At 28.4% G+C, this 15,965-nt stretch overlaps 1 protein-coding gene across 1 annotated transcript in view; it reads right to left on the bottom strand.

Moving 5' to 3' along the window:
• Window positions 1-9,584: 9,584 nt before the first annotated feature.
• Window positions 9,585-15,965, bottom strand: part of tutl (immunoglobulin superfamily member turtle) — a 569,464-nt gene continuing 563,083 nt past the window's right edge. Inside the window, 1 exon segment of the mRNA XM_075368048.1 lies at window positions 9,585-10,747. Coding sequence (XP_075224163.1) covers window positions 9,739-10,747 — 1,009 coding nt within the window. The 3' untranslated portion in view covers window positions 9,585-9,738.

Genomic DNA, 15,965 nt, shown 5'->3' with positions numbered 1-15,965 from the left:
TATTAACTTGAGATTCTCTAGAAATAAAGAACTCTATGTTCACCATGACTCCTCATCTTACTTATTATAGCATTAGGAAAAATAAGATATTAACTTCTTGAAGAGTCCTAAAGCGTTAGAATCATTCTTATATATATAATAGTATATATTTTTATTATATATATAAGTATATGTGTACTATCTTCAAGTTCTCATTTCTTCATTTCCAAAAAAATGATACATTTCCTTGTCACTTTTATATATATATATATAAAACTGTTGTGCTGTCACAATTCATCTTCATACTCACATTTCTATCACTTAAACACACAAATACATATACACACACACACAAACATACATATTCATATATTACTATGTTTATATTTCGTCAATGACATATTTTGTGATGTGTGTATGCATGTTATGTTTATATATATATATATATATATTTGTTTGTGTGTGTGCATGTGTATGAGAGAGTGTCTGTATTATTTGCATCACTAATATAATTACAGTTTATTGAGCTATGCTCAGTCATTTCCTCTAGTACAATGAAATAGAGAGAGCTTTACATATTAATACAGCAACATTATTTTATGCAACTTTAATTTTATGTGCTTCTGGAGATATCATGATTGCTTTCATTAAATATTTAGAAAACAAAACTATGAAAATAATATAAACATTTCATTTTAAAATACTTATTTAAATTTGTCCAATAAAATTTAAAAAAAAATGATATTGTTTTTTACTACTTTAAAATTCAACATGTAATGACAATTTTCACAGTGTTTGAGGTACCTGGTACATTAGTTATCATTGGTAGAATACTTTATGCTAGTATCTTTTTTCTACTTAAGCAATTTGTATGTAACAGAGATTTATCCAATCTAACAAGATATCGAATTGTTTTGCAAGCATTATTTTCTGAATTAGATATATACTGATTTAATTAATCATCATCAAGGCTTTAGTTATTTGTATTTTATTAATTGTTGTTTCCATGTTTAACTTTATCAATATTTTTTTTATTTGTATACTGAATTTTTTATATAAAAGATTAATTTAACCGTTGAAAATGAGCTATAGAAATTTTATTTTGTGTTAAGTGGTGTTCTAAATAGTGTGATTTACTTATCTTGTATGACTTTAACAGTTAAAGTTTAAAGTGATTTGTATAATTGATATCGTATCATAACTTCAATAGATTGCACCACAGTTATGCATACATGACTGTTGTGCAGACATTAAAAAAAAAAAAAAAATGCCAAAGCAAAAATCATGTTTTTACCTTAACTAACTATAACCAGTTGGTATTTTTTATTTTATTAAAGAAATCTCCAAGTTGAAGGATTAATCAACTTATCAGTAATATTTTAAGTTATCATTCAAAAAGTTAATTTATTAAACGTAAAGCTATCAGTGTATGATTATAAATATCCAATCTACAGAATAATAATGTCAGTTTTTATAATATAATATTAAGATGAAGCCATTAAATAAAAAGAACTGTATATTGTAATCATATGTTCTTAAGATATAAAACATGAGATTTATAGCAAAATATAAGTTTTAAAAATATATAATATACTGTTAAATTTAATCCAATTAAAATAATATTACAGATCAATTTATTGTTTACATCTGCTTAAATGTAATAAAGAGGGATCATCAAGTGTATTTGTACATCAAATACACAGAGAAATATGAATCTTGTGAATGATTTATACAATTATGTAACGTAAATTATTATTTAATAACATATTTTGAATAAATAATGTTTGATGAATCAAACTTTCAGATCAATTCCCTAACAATCGTTTAGAATTTATCTTGACACCTCCTCAAGAGAGGAACACCTTGCCAATTACCTGCAGATAAGAAGATTATTATGCTTTTGAAATATGCCAGTTTATTTACAAAATATAATTTATGTAAAATACTCACCAAAACAACTTTAAATTCATTCTTTTATCCTAATTTAATTAATTATTTTTTCTTTATTAAACATTTATTTATAGTTGCATCAACAATTAAAATCATTAGTGACTTATCAGTATAATGTAACTATACCAGTAAATTTGTAGTCTTGAACAAACTCAGGTTGACTACCCTGAAACGTGTGGTTAATTGAAATTCAATCACCAAAGAACAGGAATGGTCCACAATCTAATTTTCACGTACGAATAAAAGTAACTACCTTTATTAGGATTTGAACCTAAAAACTTTGACTTCGAAATCATCTGATTTCGAAGTCAAAGTATAAAGTTTTGCGTGTTTCCCTTTGTTTGTGAGTTTTTGTTTTGTTGATGTTAATTGTATGTGTTATGTAATTGTTTTGTCTTTTAATTTTATTCTATTGGTCTCCTATTGCTAGGGTCTGTTACCTTAGCCATGGTAGGTTATACTCAGTTTTTCTGTTATTTTCCAATTATTTTCGTTACTTTTGTTGTTGTCTATTATTGTTTGGTATTCTAAACACATTTTAGAAGTCAATGGGATTTAATTTGGTTTATAAAAACATTTACTTTGGTGTTAGATTTTAGCAGCTGATTGTTTACAAATTAAACTTTAAAAATTTTACTAGTGTAACTAAATGATATCTGATACTGACACCGCGATTGGCCAGTGCGAGTGGCAGGGGACGGACTGGGGGCGAGACAACTTGCACCCACTGCTCTGGTGATATTAATTATTTGTGGCCTACAGTATTTGGAATGGAAGACACTAAATAAAGGACAGTTACCAGGTAGACGGATGAACAATGGCGATGGAGGATGAGGTCTGACATACAACTACAGAAACGGGTCAGAATGACATGTGTGATTCGGCTTTGTCTGACAATAAAGACCATAGTGGTGCATGGAGATCTAGTCATGACACTCAGGAAGGGTATGAACCCGAACCCTCACTTTCCAACGGGCCAGACTCCGTGTATGAGGTGGACATGGAGGGGGAGGATAACCAGATACAACAGAAATCGACGAATAAATGGCCCAAACGCAGCTCCCCGCCGTTGAGAAGGACCAAGAAGAAATTGAAGAGGAGTACGGGGGCCTCTTGCGTGTAAATGGGGCAAACAGGGAGATACTTCACACCCCACAGGTATGTTTATTTGTCAGGATTGCCTGAATGACGATGTGGATGGATTCAACGAAAGCTTCATGAGTCTGGCAAAACAAGTTAAGGTGCTGAGCTCTTTGGTGGTGAACTGCACAAATACAAAGAAGGAGATCAAGACCTCTTCTGGTACCACAGACAGGCTCCTCAAAGATGACATTCATGATGGTCCTCGTTGACATGCAGGTCTGCCTTTTGCTTGTCAGATTTGCGGCACGGAGTCTCCGATTCTGGTGAATGCGGCAACACAGATTCAGTTACGGGGTCGTAGTTCATGCCACATCATGGAGCAAACGCTGATGAATGAAGAGTTAGTCAGTGCTGCCATCACAAAATGGCCAGCGAAACTGATGAAGCGTGTTGAACACTTAACTGGCAAGTTCACAATTAACGACATAACATGTCGTTTTAGTGACCTCTCTACACAGACTGCATCAAACCTGGCTGGAGTGAGACCTGGGGATATAGTTGAGGACTGGTCCAGGATACTCTGGCAGGATGAGGAACCTACTTGAAACAGGAAGTTCACGATTTACTTTGACTCAACATCCAATGACCACAATTCATTGACTATTATTCTGGTCTCTCTCAAAAAGGTGCTGGAATAAAACCCAACACCTGTGTTTCTTTTACCACATACCAACATTGGCCAGTGCTTGGAAAGAATGATACCGTATGTTGTCAGACAGGAGCTCCTGTCAAGCGTCATATATTGATCCTCAGTCAAGCGGGGTTGAAGGTTGGCATGAATACCTCTGTGACTGAGACCCACACCATCTGTACCAATTAGTGACACAGTTGTTGTAAAGGCGATTGGGCATACATATGCTGAACTACTTCGAACTGCGAAAGACTCAGTTATCATAGAGAAGGTGAGTGATCTGTTGTCGCTATGGAAAGGAGCTGGTTGTGAACTGCAGATCATGGTGAAGGGACCCGACAAAGTGGCCGAACTCAGGAATACACTACAGAGTAAAGCTTCTGACCTCCAAGTAGACCTGAGGTCTCATGACAGCCGCAGGACGAGAGTCCACTTCCAGGACTTAGATTGTGATACCAACAAGAAGGAAGTTTAGAGGCGGTGACTGGTGGTGGGGTAAGGTGGAAAGTTTAGTGACCTCACTCCGTTCAGCGTATGGTGATACGCAAAATGCCACCATTATCATTTCGTTGGCACAGCGAGGAAACTCACAGACCAGAGGATTAAGATTGGTTGGGTCAACTGTAAGGCTTGAGTCAGGGACCCTGAGGATTGCTGCTTAGGTTTTGGGCCCTGGGGCACATGTCAGCCGCCTGTACAGGACCCGACCAATCTGGATTTTATATCAACTGCAGGCAGTCAGTCCACAGCCCGATGTCAGAACAAGACAAAATGCATGATTTGTGATAAGGAGGGTCATAAGAGGAGTCCAACCCTTCGATGAAGTATCTCCAAATTAGTACAGGCAGGAGTTTCTGGTTTCTGGACATAATCTGGGATGTGGCATTGCGTCAATCCATGGACGTCATCATTCTGTTGGAGCCTCCTACATCGGTCATATCCAGTAAGATATGGCTAGAGGATCAATCCTACAATTCAGATCTGTGTAAGAATATATAAGACGATACTACAGCAAAAAGACAGGGATGACAAAGTAGCAAGGGGTGATGGAAAGTCTCCTATGGAGTCATTGTTTGTCCGGGCTTGCCGGAATGGGCGGTGACGATGAGACACAAGGACTCCATCCCCCTTGAGCTGTTAAGATCGAGACCCAGCTGGGGCCCCTCAGGGGACCTGGTTAGAGGCAGGCAGGTGTTAAAAGACCCAGTGCGGGATACTCACATTGGAGGCAAGACATCAAGACCAAGTTCCAGTTCCTAGAGTGGGATTCAGAAACGACATAGTCGAGCTTGGATACCTTGTCCTAGGGGTTAGAAGCAGACACTAAAAACGATCTGTTAAAGTGGACAATCCCCTGGACTGTGCTTATGCTTCACAGTGAATCCGGCCCAGGGGGCTGGGGAACAAGATGTAAATTATAACTTTTTTTCATAAAAGAAAGTAAAACAAAAAATGTTTAAAGTAAAGCTAAACCAGTGCTTTTCCATATCTGATATTAAAAAATCCAGTTTATGACCTATTATTTCAGTAAAATTAAATACATTAAAATGTATAAAAATAATATGCATTTTTGAAGCTCAAAACATGTAGGATTGAAAATTCAATGTTCTAAGAGAAAAATATGAATCTAATTGCACAACTACAGAATTAAAACTTAACAATATTTTAGCATTACTCTGATCTATTTTATTGGAAAAAATATAAATAAAATATAGTTTGCTGAATATACTTTTTAGAGTTATAGTTTGGATTATAGCTTGTAGTTGGAAGAATGCAGTGTATATAAATTTATATTACTTATTGTTATTACTACGTAGTTTTTATTAAAAAAATTTCATCAGTTCTCATATTTTAATTTAAAAATTTAATATGTTCTATTTTTTTATTATTACTAAATATTTAAATCTATCATTGAATTGCATGATACCACCAGAGGAAATTTAGAATTTTAATTTGTATCTTGTATAAATGGTTATTTATGTGTTTTGTTTTGAATGATTACTTTATATGTATGTTCATATTATAAACAATATTTCAACAATAATAATACATTTCTACTGATAAGTAGTAAGTATTATTATTATTATTATATGCAATGCAGCATAGTAATACATAATAATGTATATTATAATTATATATATTATATAAATATAATATATTATTGTTTATTATGGTCACCGTTTCTAAAATTATTTATAAATATATATATTATATATATTTAAGTCCTTATGTTGTATCTTAATACAATAGATTTCACATAGATCGTAATAATTAATTACCATTATAAGTCACTGACAACAGTTTTTTTTTGTTTTGTTTGTAATTACCTTTCATGTTATAACCTTTTAATTTTTTCCACTCACACATTAATAAAATTACACGCACGCACGCAAGCTCTCACGTATACAAATAATGGTCGATTGCTTGTCTGTATTTTTGAGATTACATCATCATTTAAACATTCAAGAAAATGCTTGCTGACATAACAAAAAAAAAATAAATAAATAAGCTAACAATCTTTCTTTTTTGTTATAACTCACTGAGATCGGATTTATAATGATTAATACAAATACTTAAATAAATGTAATATGTTATAAATTATACTAAAAGAAATTTATAAAAACATTATTCACAATTTTACAATGTAAGACGTACTTTATATTATATAATAATAGAAACTATTGAAAGATATTATTACAAAGTTTCATTTATTGGAAAATATAAAGAAATTTGGTTTTGAATTATTGAATTAATTTACAAAGCATTCATGACATCTAATTATTTATACTGGAATGAAATATTTAAAACTTTAAGTAAAATCACATATAGAAAGATATGAGTTTATATTATCATTTAAGTTGCATAAGAAACAAATGGATACGACAAGCACATAAAACAATGAAATGTAAGCTCCAATGCGGATAGAAACTTTTAACAATAATGCAGATATCTGTAGTCAATACTTATCTCAGTCTATGTGTTTATTTTAAAATTGTATTATAAAACCAGGTAGAAAAATATGAATGAAAAATTTCTATAAAAGATTTGTTTAAGAGTTGATGACATTGTTTGTTTTTACAGAATGGCATGGACTGACTCCTGGAAGAAAAATCCAGCTTTAAAAAAAGAATAATTAAACAAAAGAACTAAAATGTTACAACAAAGAATAAATGGGTTAAATATTAAGGGATTTGCAGTATTAGTAATGCATAACTAGACGAAACTAGGCAAAGAAGTGAAGATAAAGAAAAATCACGTAAAATTAATAAATTAATTTAGGATATAAAATAATTATAAATATTCAGAATATTATGTTTATTTCACATTTAAGTAAAAATATATCACATTTCAACTGCAATTATTATATTTCTAAATATATTAATATATTTTAGAATAGATTATGCTTTGAAATTATTTTCTAATATTTACAATGGCTATCTTGAAAATAATGACCATTAAGTAATTTTTCTTGCACAGAGCACTCCAGTACATTTCTGCAGTTCTCTTAAAAACTTGCAAGACTCGAGGTAACTAGTTTATTGAGATTGTTTTCTTTAATCTATCACTGATTGTGCCACCTTATTATCACTTAGTTATTAAAATATTAATATAGTATTAGTTGTAAGTTATTTAATATTACAGTGCCACCTTATTGTACATTAAAATTAACAGATAATCTACACTGCCTTAGACTACTAAATTTAAGATGTGGAATTAAGTTCACAGATAACTGTAATCAGAGTAAATTCTGTGTGTAGTGTAACTGGTGATAGGGATTAGCTGACAAAGAGCATTACATTGTAAGATAATGTTCACACTATTTTTAATGGTAAAAAATTAGTTTGCCAGGAAAATTCAAATAGATTCTTTTGACACCTGCTACTATTTAAAAGTAATGATGATTAATAGTATCTGTCATGTAGTGGACTGATAGCAGATAAGTATGATAAGGGTATCTGAAATTCTTATCGGTAAACAGATTCCTCAATGTGATTATTTAGAGTACACAGTTAGATTATTTAGAACATTATTTAGAGTACAATGTGATTATTTAGAGCTACACAGTTACAGTAAAAAAAAAAAATTTAAGTTCAATGTTTTCATTTTAAAAAAATATTTATAATTCTTTAAGATAACTTTCACACATTACTGATATTAATTTTTAATTCAAAAATATTTTAAAATGAGCATTCTGTTCATTGAAGATATTTCTCAACTAATTTTCTCTATATCAACAAAACTGAACTATCTACTATGTTATATAATGTCAAATTTACAGTCAAATATTGGTCACTGTTTAATCATAAGATATAAATCAGTATTATTAATCTTATAAGCAAAAGATTTATGAATTTAACTGTTACTTTCTTAAGATTTGCCTATGACATTGTGAGAATCAGAACTAATTTTCTTTTAATGCAAGATGTGAGCATATGAAGTCTCTTAAATAAAATAAATTCTTATGCAAAATGCTCTATATAATGAAACTAGAATTACTAACAATCTGATAACAAGAAGTTTGAACTTCAACCTAATTCCATATTTAACAATATCAATTAACAGATTTCATGTACTTTATTAAGAAAGTTTTTCTTTTTTTTTAATTTACTTCCCGTATTTACAGCATAATGCTACTTTTATTACTATTATTCTTCTGGCTAATAATATAAAATAATCATTATTGACTGATGACAGTGAGTTAAATAAATAATATTTTAATTAAATGTATTAGAACTTATTGTAAAATTGAGATGCAACATATTGTACAATAAATAAAAATATATAAATTTTTTTAAAAAAATAAAATATAAATTCAATAGGTTTTTTTTATAAATAAAAAGTAATATTTATTATTATTTTGTTTTAGTATATTCATAATTAATTGCACTGCAAAACAGATGTATAGCAGTTACTGTTAATGTCAATGTGTATGATAAAATATTACATATAATACAATGCATATAATTATAATTTTTTGTTTATTTGTAAAATTAGAATTTATCAGTAAAAAGAAATTATATAAATATAAAACAATAACAACTTTATATTTCTTCCTTTTTTATTTATTTATTATTATCTTTTTGAATAATTTATGAAATGTTAAAATTATATTAAAATCTAATAAAATTGTAAAAGTTTTATTTATAAATATATTTTATAAAATGTTCAATGTATTAAAATAAATAATTTAAAATCTTGAGATAAAATTTTTGTTTAGAACAATATATTATTTTTCTATTCATTAAAATTAAATGAGATACATAATTTTTATTTGCACATATAAATACAACAAATATTATAATTATATTATTTTTTTCTCTACAATAATGACTACATTACTATAATAATTTTAATAATACAATATTTACAATAATGTGCTTAATGCACAAAGAGGAACTTGTAATTATCAGTTATAATATCATACTAATTAATAATAATAAATAAATAATTAAAAATAAAAATCAGACTTTTAAACTCATTAATACAATAGCTTAACCAATGACAGCAAAACTAATATTTCCTGTTCAGATAAAACTGTAACGTGAAAAGGATACACTGTAAATCACAAAAATAATCTTAGTACTATGATATATTTTATACACAAAATACAGAAAAAAGTATTTTATTTTGTACATAATTTTTTATTCATTATTACCGTAAAATAATGAAATATAAGAGTTAGCTAAAATTATTTTAAGCTAATAATTTTGATTATACAGCAGTAAAATAAATAAATAATTTCTCATATCATACCTGAGCATTAACTGATTATGAAACACACCCTGAGTGTAACTAGAAAGTATAATTATAATTGCTCAACATTATGGTAGTAAAAATGTTTTGTGCTTTACGTAAATTTGTGCTATTCATCTTCATAAAAAGAAAAAACTAAATATATAAAAATACATCTTCATATCCATTATAATATATAATTAAAATTACAAATTGTACTTTAAGATAATTATTACCGTCATTTAAATAATACAATCTACTTTAATTTTGCTGTTATTGGGTTTGCCATGTGAATATTTATGTCAGCAAGCACTTTCTAACTCTTCGCTGCGTCTTCGGCGTGCTTGGCGCTGACGGAATGCATAAAACTCTTCTTTCATAGCTTGAACACGTGCTTCAATGTTATCGTACTTGGAGCTATGCCGATGCTGTGGTGTTGTAGTGGTTGGATTACGCATCATTTCAGTGGGAGTCGGTGACATGGGGAATACTGGATCGAATTCATAATGATCATCAACACTTAATGGTTTATGACTTATTTCAGAATGAGTGGGTGATGGGAATGCAGATGTATATTCTAGCCAAGGTCCAATTATAGGGGGAGGAGGTGGTGGGGGTGGTCTGTAAGGTGGTAACAACCGCCATTCACCACTTGAACCGGTTCGTTGGGATGATGTATTTTTGGAACCGAATCCACTACTGCTTGAGCGACTCTCAGGTGATGTTTCTTGCATGAGGTCTGCTAGCTCAGGAGCAGAACGTGCGTGTCTGGCATGTCGAGGAGGTAACCTGGCTCTGCGCCCAATAGTTTGTCGGGGTGAGCCACCTAATGTTCGTTCATTTTCTTCATGGATAGCACGGAGTGACGGTAGCTCCTGGCTATACTGTTCATGTACACTGCGAAGTGTACGTTCAGCTGAGCTAATCTGTGGAACAGAACTGAGATCAGAAAAATATGCTGGAGACCACATATTTGAGTAGGGTGTCCAGAAGGGTGATGCAGGCGAACTAGCATGAAAAGGAGTAACTTTAGGGGTGTAAATTGTAGGAATAATTGGTGGTGTTCTCCTAGGCAGACTGTCTCTAGACATTATACTTGATTTTAAACTAAGCTCACTAGGGTATCCCACAAGAGGTCGCCTCCAGGATGCTCTATTCTGAAATCCTGGCCTGGATAAAAACCCTCCATCATCACTACTACTGCTGATACTGTTTGTAGTAGAGTCCACAACCACAAAACGTCCATCAGGTGCTCTTGAGATATGCCCAAGTTGTTTGTTAACTCCCCAGCTGTCCATTTCCCAGGAGCCACTGCGATGAGATGCATGTAAAGGGTGTGTAAACCATTTCACCACAGCTCGCAACAGCACATTCAGTCTATGATTCACACTTGATACTCGGCCTTGTCCAAGTCTGTACACAAAACATACAAAAAGATGATCATCACATTCTTACTTTTATTAAAAAAATCCAATTAAATACATTAAAAAAATATTAAACAAACTAAAATTTAATAATTTAGCTAAAGGCATTTTGTATAACATAATTATGATAAGATAAAAAATGTAATATTTATAATATGTATAATTAAATTCTACAAAGTGATAAACTAGTCAGCAAAGTTACACCAATGATAATTTTAAAAAAAAAATCATGCATTATATGACATTTTAGTTTATGTTACAATCTTAATCTAAAAAGAAATGAGAGTTAAGATATAATTTAAAAATGCTATGAATTAAATTTTAACAATAATTTAACTACATAACTTAGAACTAAATAGATTAGAATCTTACTATTAATTGATTTTACTTTTTATGATGTATATGTTGAGTTAAGAAAACCCACATTAAAAACAAAAAAAACTCTCTGATCAAGAGTGACATTTAAATAAGATATTTAAGTTGGTTCTATAAGATTAAAAAAAAAAAAACATAAAATTAAAAATAAGTACACAGAAAGTTTGTTATGATTGACATAATCTTTCAAATAAATCATATTTCAAAATAAAATTATTTTTCAGTTGTACAAAATGCCTTTGACATGGTATTATTTTGGCAGTATTTCAGAGATACTTAATTATTTACTAGAATAAAAACTAATTTCTTTTTCTTCTTGATAAACTGATAAAAAATATAAAAGTTATTCGAACATTAATTAATTGCTACTTCAAATTTAAGGAAAAAAACCATACAGAGACATCTTTCATTATGCGTTGTAAGTAAATGAAATTTACCAAAATCAATCCATCATGACTATGGCTGATATGTGTCAAAAGACACAAAAACCAAATGAAACTAGATGATAAGAATGAAAAATTATCTCTCTAGTGGCAATTTTTATTTTAATAAATATTATACTTTTATCATAAAATTATTTTTAAATAAAATACAATTAAAAAAACAATTTTTGGTTCCAGAAGGCAGTTAATAATAGTTTTGACAAACTTAGAACCATAGCCATAGTGTGAATCAATATCGAATCTGGAATGAAGGAAAAAATTTAAAAAAAATGTTTTTACAATATTGAAAAGGATACCAACCGTGAAACCTAATTATTAAGTTATTTATAAGTATAGAAAATTTATACTAATATAAATTTACTAAATATACCTATAAATATACTAAAGTATAGAAAATTTATAAGTATAGAAAAAATATACTTTAAAATTATATTTTCTGGGATGATGAGACCGACTAATTTTGACAGGACCTACAATTCTTAGGATCTACTAATCCCCATCCTTAGGTATTATGAATAATATATTTTATAATCCATATTAAGGTATTTGACTATAATCGTGCAATTTCAAACATGATTATATCATAATAATTAAAGCGTAATTAATTATTTAATATTAATTAATATATGATAATTATGTACAATGAACAAGAAACAAGAATATCATAAAAAAAGTTGAAAAATAAAAATAAAATAACAAGAAATAATAAACAAAATAAATAGCAATGTACATGAAAATAATATAAATCATTATTAAAATATCTGTAACACAAACATGCACAAATAACAAAACAAAACAAAAGACATAAAAACAACAAAACATTCAATAGTATCTTCATGCTTTGAAAATAAATATCAAATTAATAAAATAATTTATTTATTGTACAATTAATGTACATATTTATACAAATTCAATTGTGAATAAAAATAATATGAAATCCAATTAAAAAATAAACACATTAATTAGATAAATTGTTTTAAAACACAGTGTTTGGAAAAGTAAGAATTACAAGAAAAACAAAATCTGAGGTGCCCTGGAGGTTACTGACTTTTCTTTTTAAAATTACATAAATAAATAGATAAAATAACGTATTAGCAAACAGCTGGAGCTTTGAAACACTTATTAAATTATGTAACAACAGCTAATAAAATCAACTTAATAAAAAATATGTGAATTAATTTGTAATAAATAGTATTAAAAAACTTTTCAGTTTGTAGTCTTACAAATGAAAAAAAGAAACAAGTTATTTTATAATTCTTTGTAATGTACTATCATAAGATAATTTTTTTTATTTCTTCATGGCAACCAGAATTCTTCAAGAAATAAATAAGCAACTACTGTACAATTAGGTTAGATTTTTATATAAATTCAATTCTTTCTGTTAATTTATGTTCAGGAATTTTCAGAAAATAGTAGTAGTTTCTATACAGTAAAATATTATAATCTACAAAAGATTAATTATCATAATCACACTTTTTACATTTTGATTCTAATAAAGAGTTAAAAAATGTAAATATATTAAAACCCATAATTTCATTTGCCTTTCATGACAGTAATGAAAATTACCATTTATATTCATTAATAAAATGTGTACATTTTTTTGTCAACAGAAAATAATAAAGCTAGAATCATACAAAAAGAAAATAGAAAATGTCCATTTGTTCAAAAAAAGAATTCTAATTAAAATTATTCACTATTCAGTATAACATGGACATTAGATTATTAGTGGAGTTTAAACATCTGCTCTGACTTTTGAATATCTAAAAGTGTAATTTAGACCTCACTGTTTTCTTTTTAGAGACAGAGAATAAATTTTTTAGTAATTTTATTTTTTTTTAACTGTGTTTCTACACATCTATATGTAATTTTAGATAATTTTGTTAGATTCCAGCTTTAAAGATGCAATACGTCTTGAGTTATAGTGGGTGAAAAATGAAGAAAATATAGCAATACAATAAGGTTAGCTGTAGTCTAAAAAATTAAAAAAGTGGTAAAATTTTCTCCCTTTAAATATATTTTATGACAGATTGAATTTCTTTACCACTTTTAATGAATGGTATATGTAATGTAAAAATATTAAATAAAATAATGGTGAAAATCTGTAAATGCAGATTTACTGAATTGGAATATATAGGAACTTGTGTCTGTTTTCATATTATTCATTCAAGAACAGCATAAAGTATCAAATCCTCCTATGGTTGCCTAACCATATTAATATGCTTTTTTCTTTTAATAAGGATATGACAACAAATGGTGGCATGAGACAATAGTAAGAAATCGATTGAAATTTAACAAAATATTAAGGTTAGGCTTGATCTTTTTACATACATTAAAAATGAAATATATTTGGGTCAATAAAAAAAATTAATCATGTAGAAAATGTAACTACTTACTTTTCTTTAACACACAATGTTTTTTTATGCTAGTCCTCAAATCTTGCATCCTTAATTTAACAAACTTCCTGATATTGCCTAGTGATGAAATTTTGCACAGTTACTAAGGTTGGGTGACAATTCAATATTTATTTACAAGTAGAAAAATTTCAAAATCTGCTAAACTTGAGAAAAGTGACAAACTTGGAATGTGGCAAACAAATCTGATAGCTGTTTGACATAAAAAAATGAGAAAAACTTGGAACGGAGAAAAAAAAAGACAAATCTGCAAAATCACAAAAACTTGATTCAAAGGTCAAGCGTATGTCAGCCTTATCCGAGTTAAATCTCTCAATGGACTTAGGATTGAAGAATTGCAACTCCAAATTAACAGGAAGAAAACCTTGCAATAATGATGTGTTATTAGAGATGGATCGAATGAGAAATCTTTTATAAAAACTCATAAAAACATTTGTCGAAAATTGTGATAATTAATTAAGTAAATAAAGTAAAAACTTCAATAAAAAACTTCACTATTTCATTACTTTGTATAGTAAATGCTTGATTGAAATTTGTTTGATATTTTATAAATATATTACAAATTTTAATATATCATGTTATCTTATGAAATCCAAATTAACCTACAAATTAAATTCATGAAATATTTGATAATAATTTGATTAAAGTATGACTAAAACGTATAAAGAAAGATTTAAAAAATTTTTGTAATACTATTTTTAATAAAAGAAATATTTATGCATTTTGTATAAAGTTGATTTTTTCTTGGATTAGAAACATTACTTGCTGTATTATTCTCAAAATGTAATTAGACTTTATATTTGGTATAAGAAGGTATTTTGTAACTTTCATTCAAATCAATTATTTCTTGAGAATCTTGGGTACAAATCTGCTGACAAAATTTTATGCATTCTTGACACACAACAATTTTGTGAAACAGTTAAAAGCGACAGTTATATAAAAACTGTTTAACATTTTTTTAAATTTTTTATCAATAAAATATTGTCAATGATGATCCATTAAAATTTAAGCAAAATCAAAATAATTCTATCTCTTTTCTGAAAATAATTAAACGCAAAAATAAATTATCACACTTCTTTATACTATTTATAAAACATACTTCAAAAAATAATGCATAAATAAAGAAATGAGATATAAATCAAGCTAAAATAAAACCTTTAAATGATTTATGAACTTCAAATTTAATATTCAGATTTAAAACAGTGCACATACATTAAAATAAAGAGGTAATAAATCTCACAAACAAACATAATAATCACATAAACATATGTATGAATAGAAATCACACTACAAATCAAACTTTCAATGCCATAAGGTGCTTGAAAACAATATACAGAAATTTAAAAAAATCCTAATACAAAATCTGAGCAATAATGTGTAAAAACAAAATTACTAACACTTGTAAAAAACTTCAATTTTATTTTCATTTTTAATATATGTAATGTGAAGTTTGTTGTTACAGTCCTAATTAGGTCACAAATGAACTCCAGTAACTGAAAAAAAACCAGTAACACAGACAGATATTCAAATTAACGTAAAAAAATACAGTTTTATTAACATCCTGATTCAAATGACCTTGAGAACATTCTTTGGGTTTAATTAATGGCATATCTTAAAAATAGTTTACCTGAGATGAGTTAATCCAAACTGTAATAAGCCTTACAGCATATAATATTAAAAGTAAAATAAAAACCCTATTTACAAAGAGAGATGTGTAGGTGAGAGATTCCTGTGAATTTTCCTAGATGTACCATCACCTGCGATATTACAAGGAACAATTACCATATTTTTTCAAATTGAAAAAAATTAAGAAAACTGTTACAAATTAATAATTTTTTGAAAAAATGTTTACTTTTGATGGTTACTAGAAATTTTT

Source organism: Lycorma delicatula, chromosome 6 (assembly GCF_047948215.1).
Source record: "Lycorma delicatula isolate Av1 chromosome 6, ASM4794821v1, whole genome shotgun sequence".
NCBI classification, from domain to species: domain Eukaryota; kingdom Metazoa; phylum Arthropoda; class Insecta; order Hemiptera; family Fulgoridae; genus Lycorma; species Lycorma delicatula.
This window is presented reverse-complemented; position numbering and strand designations above follow the sequence as displayed.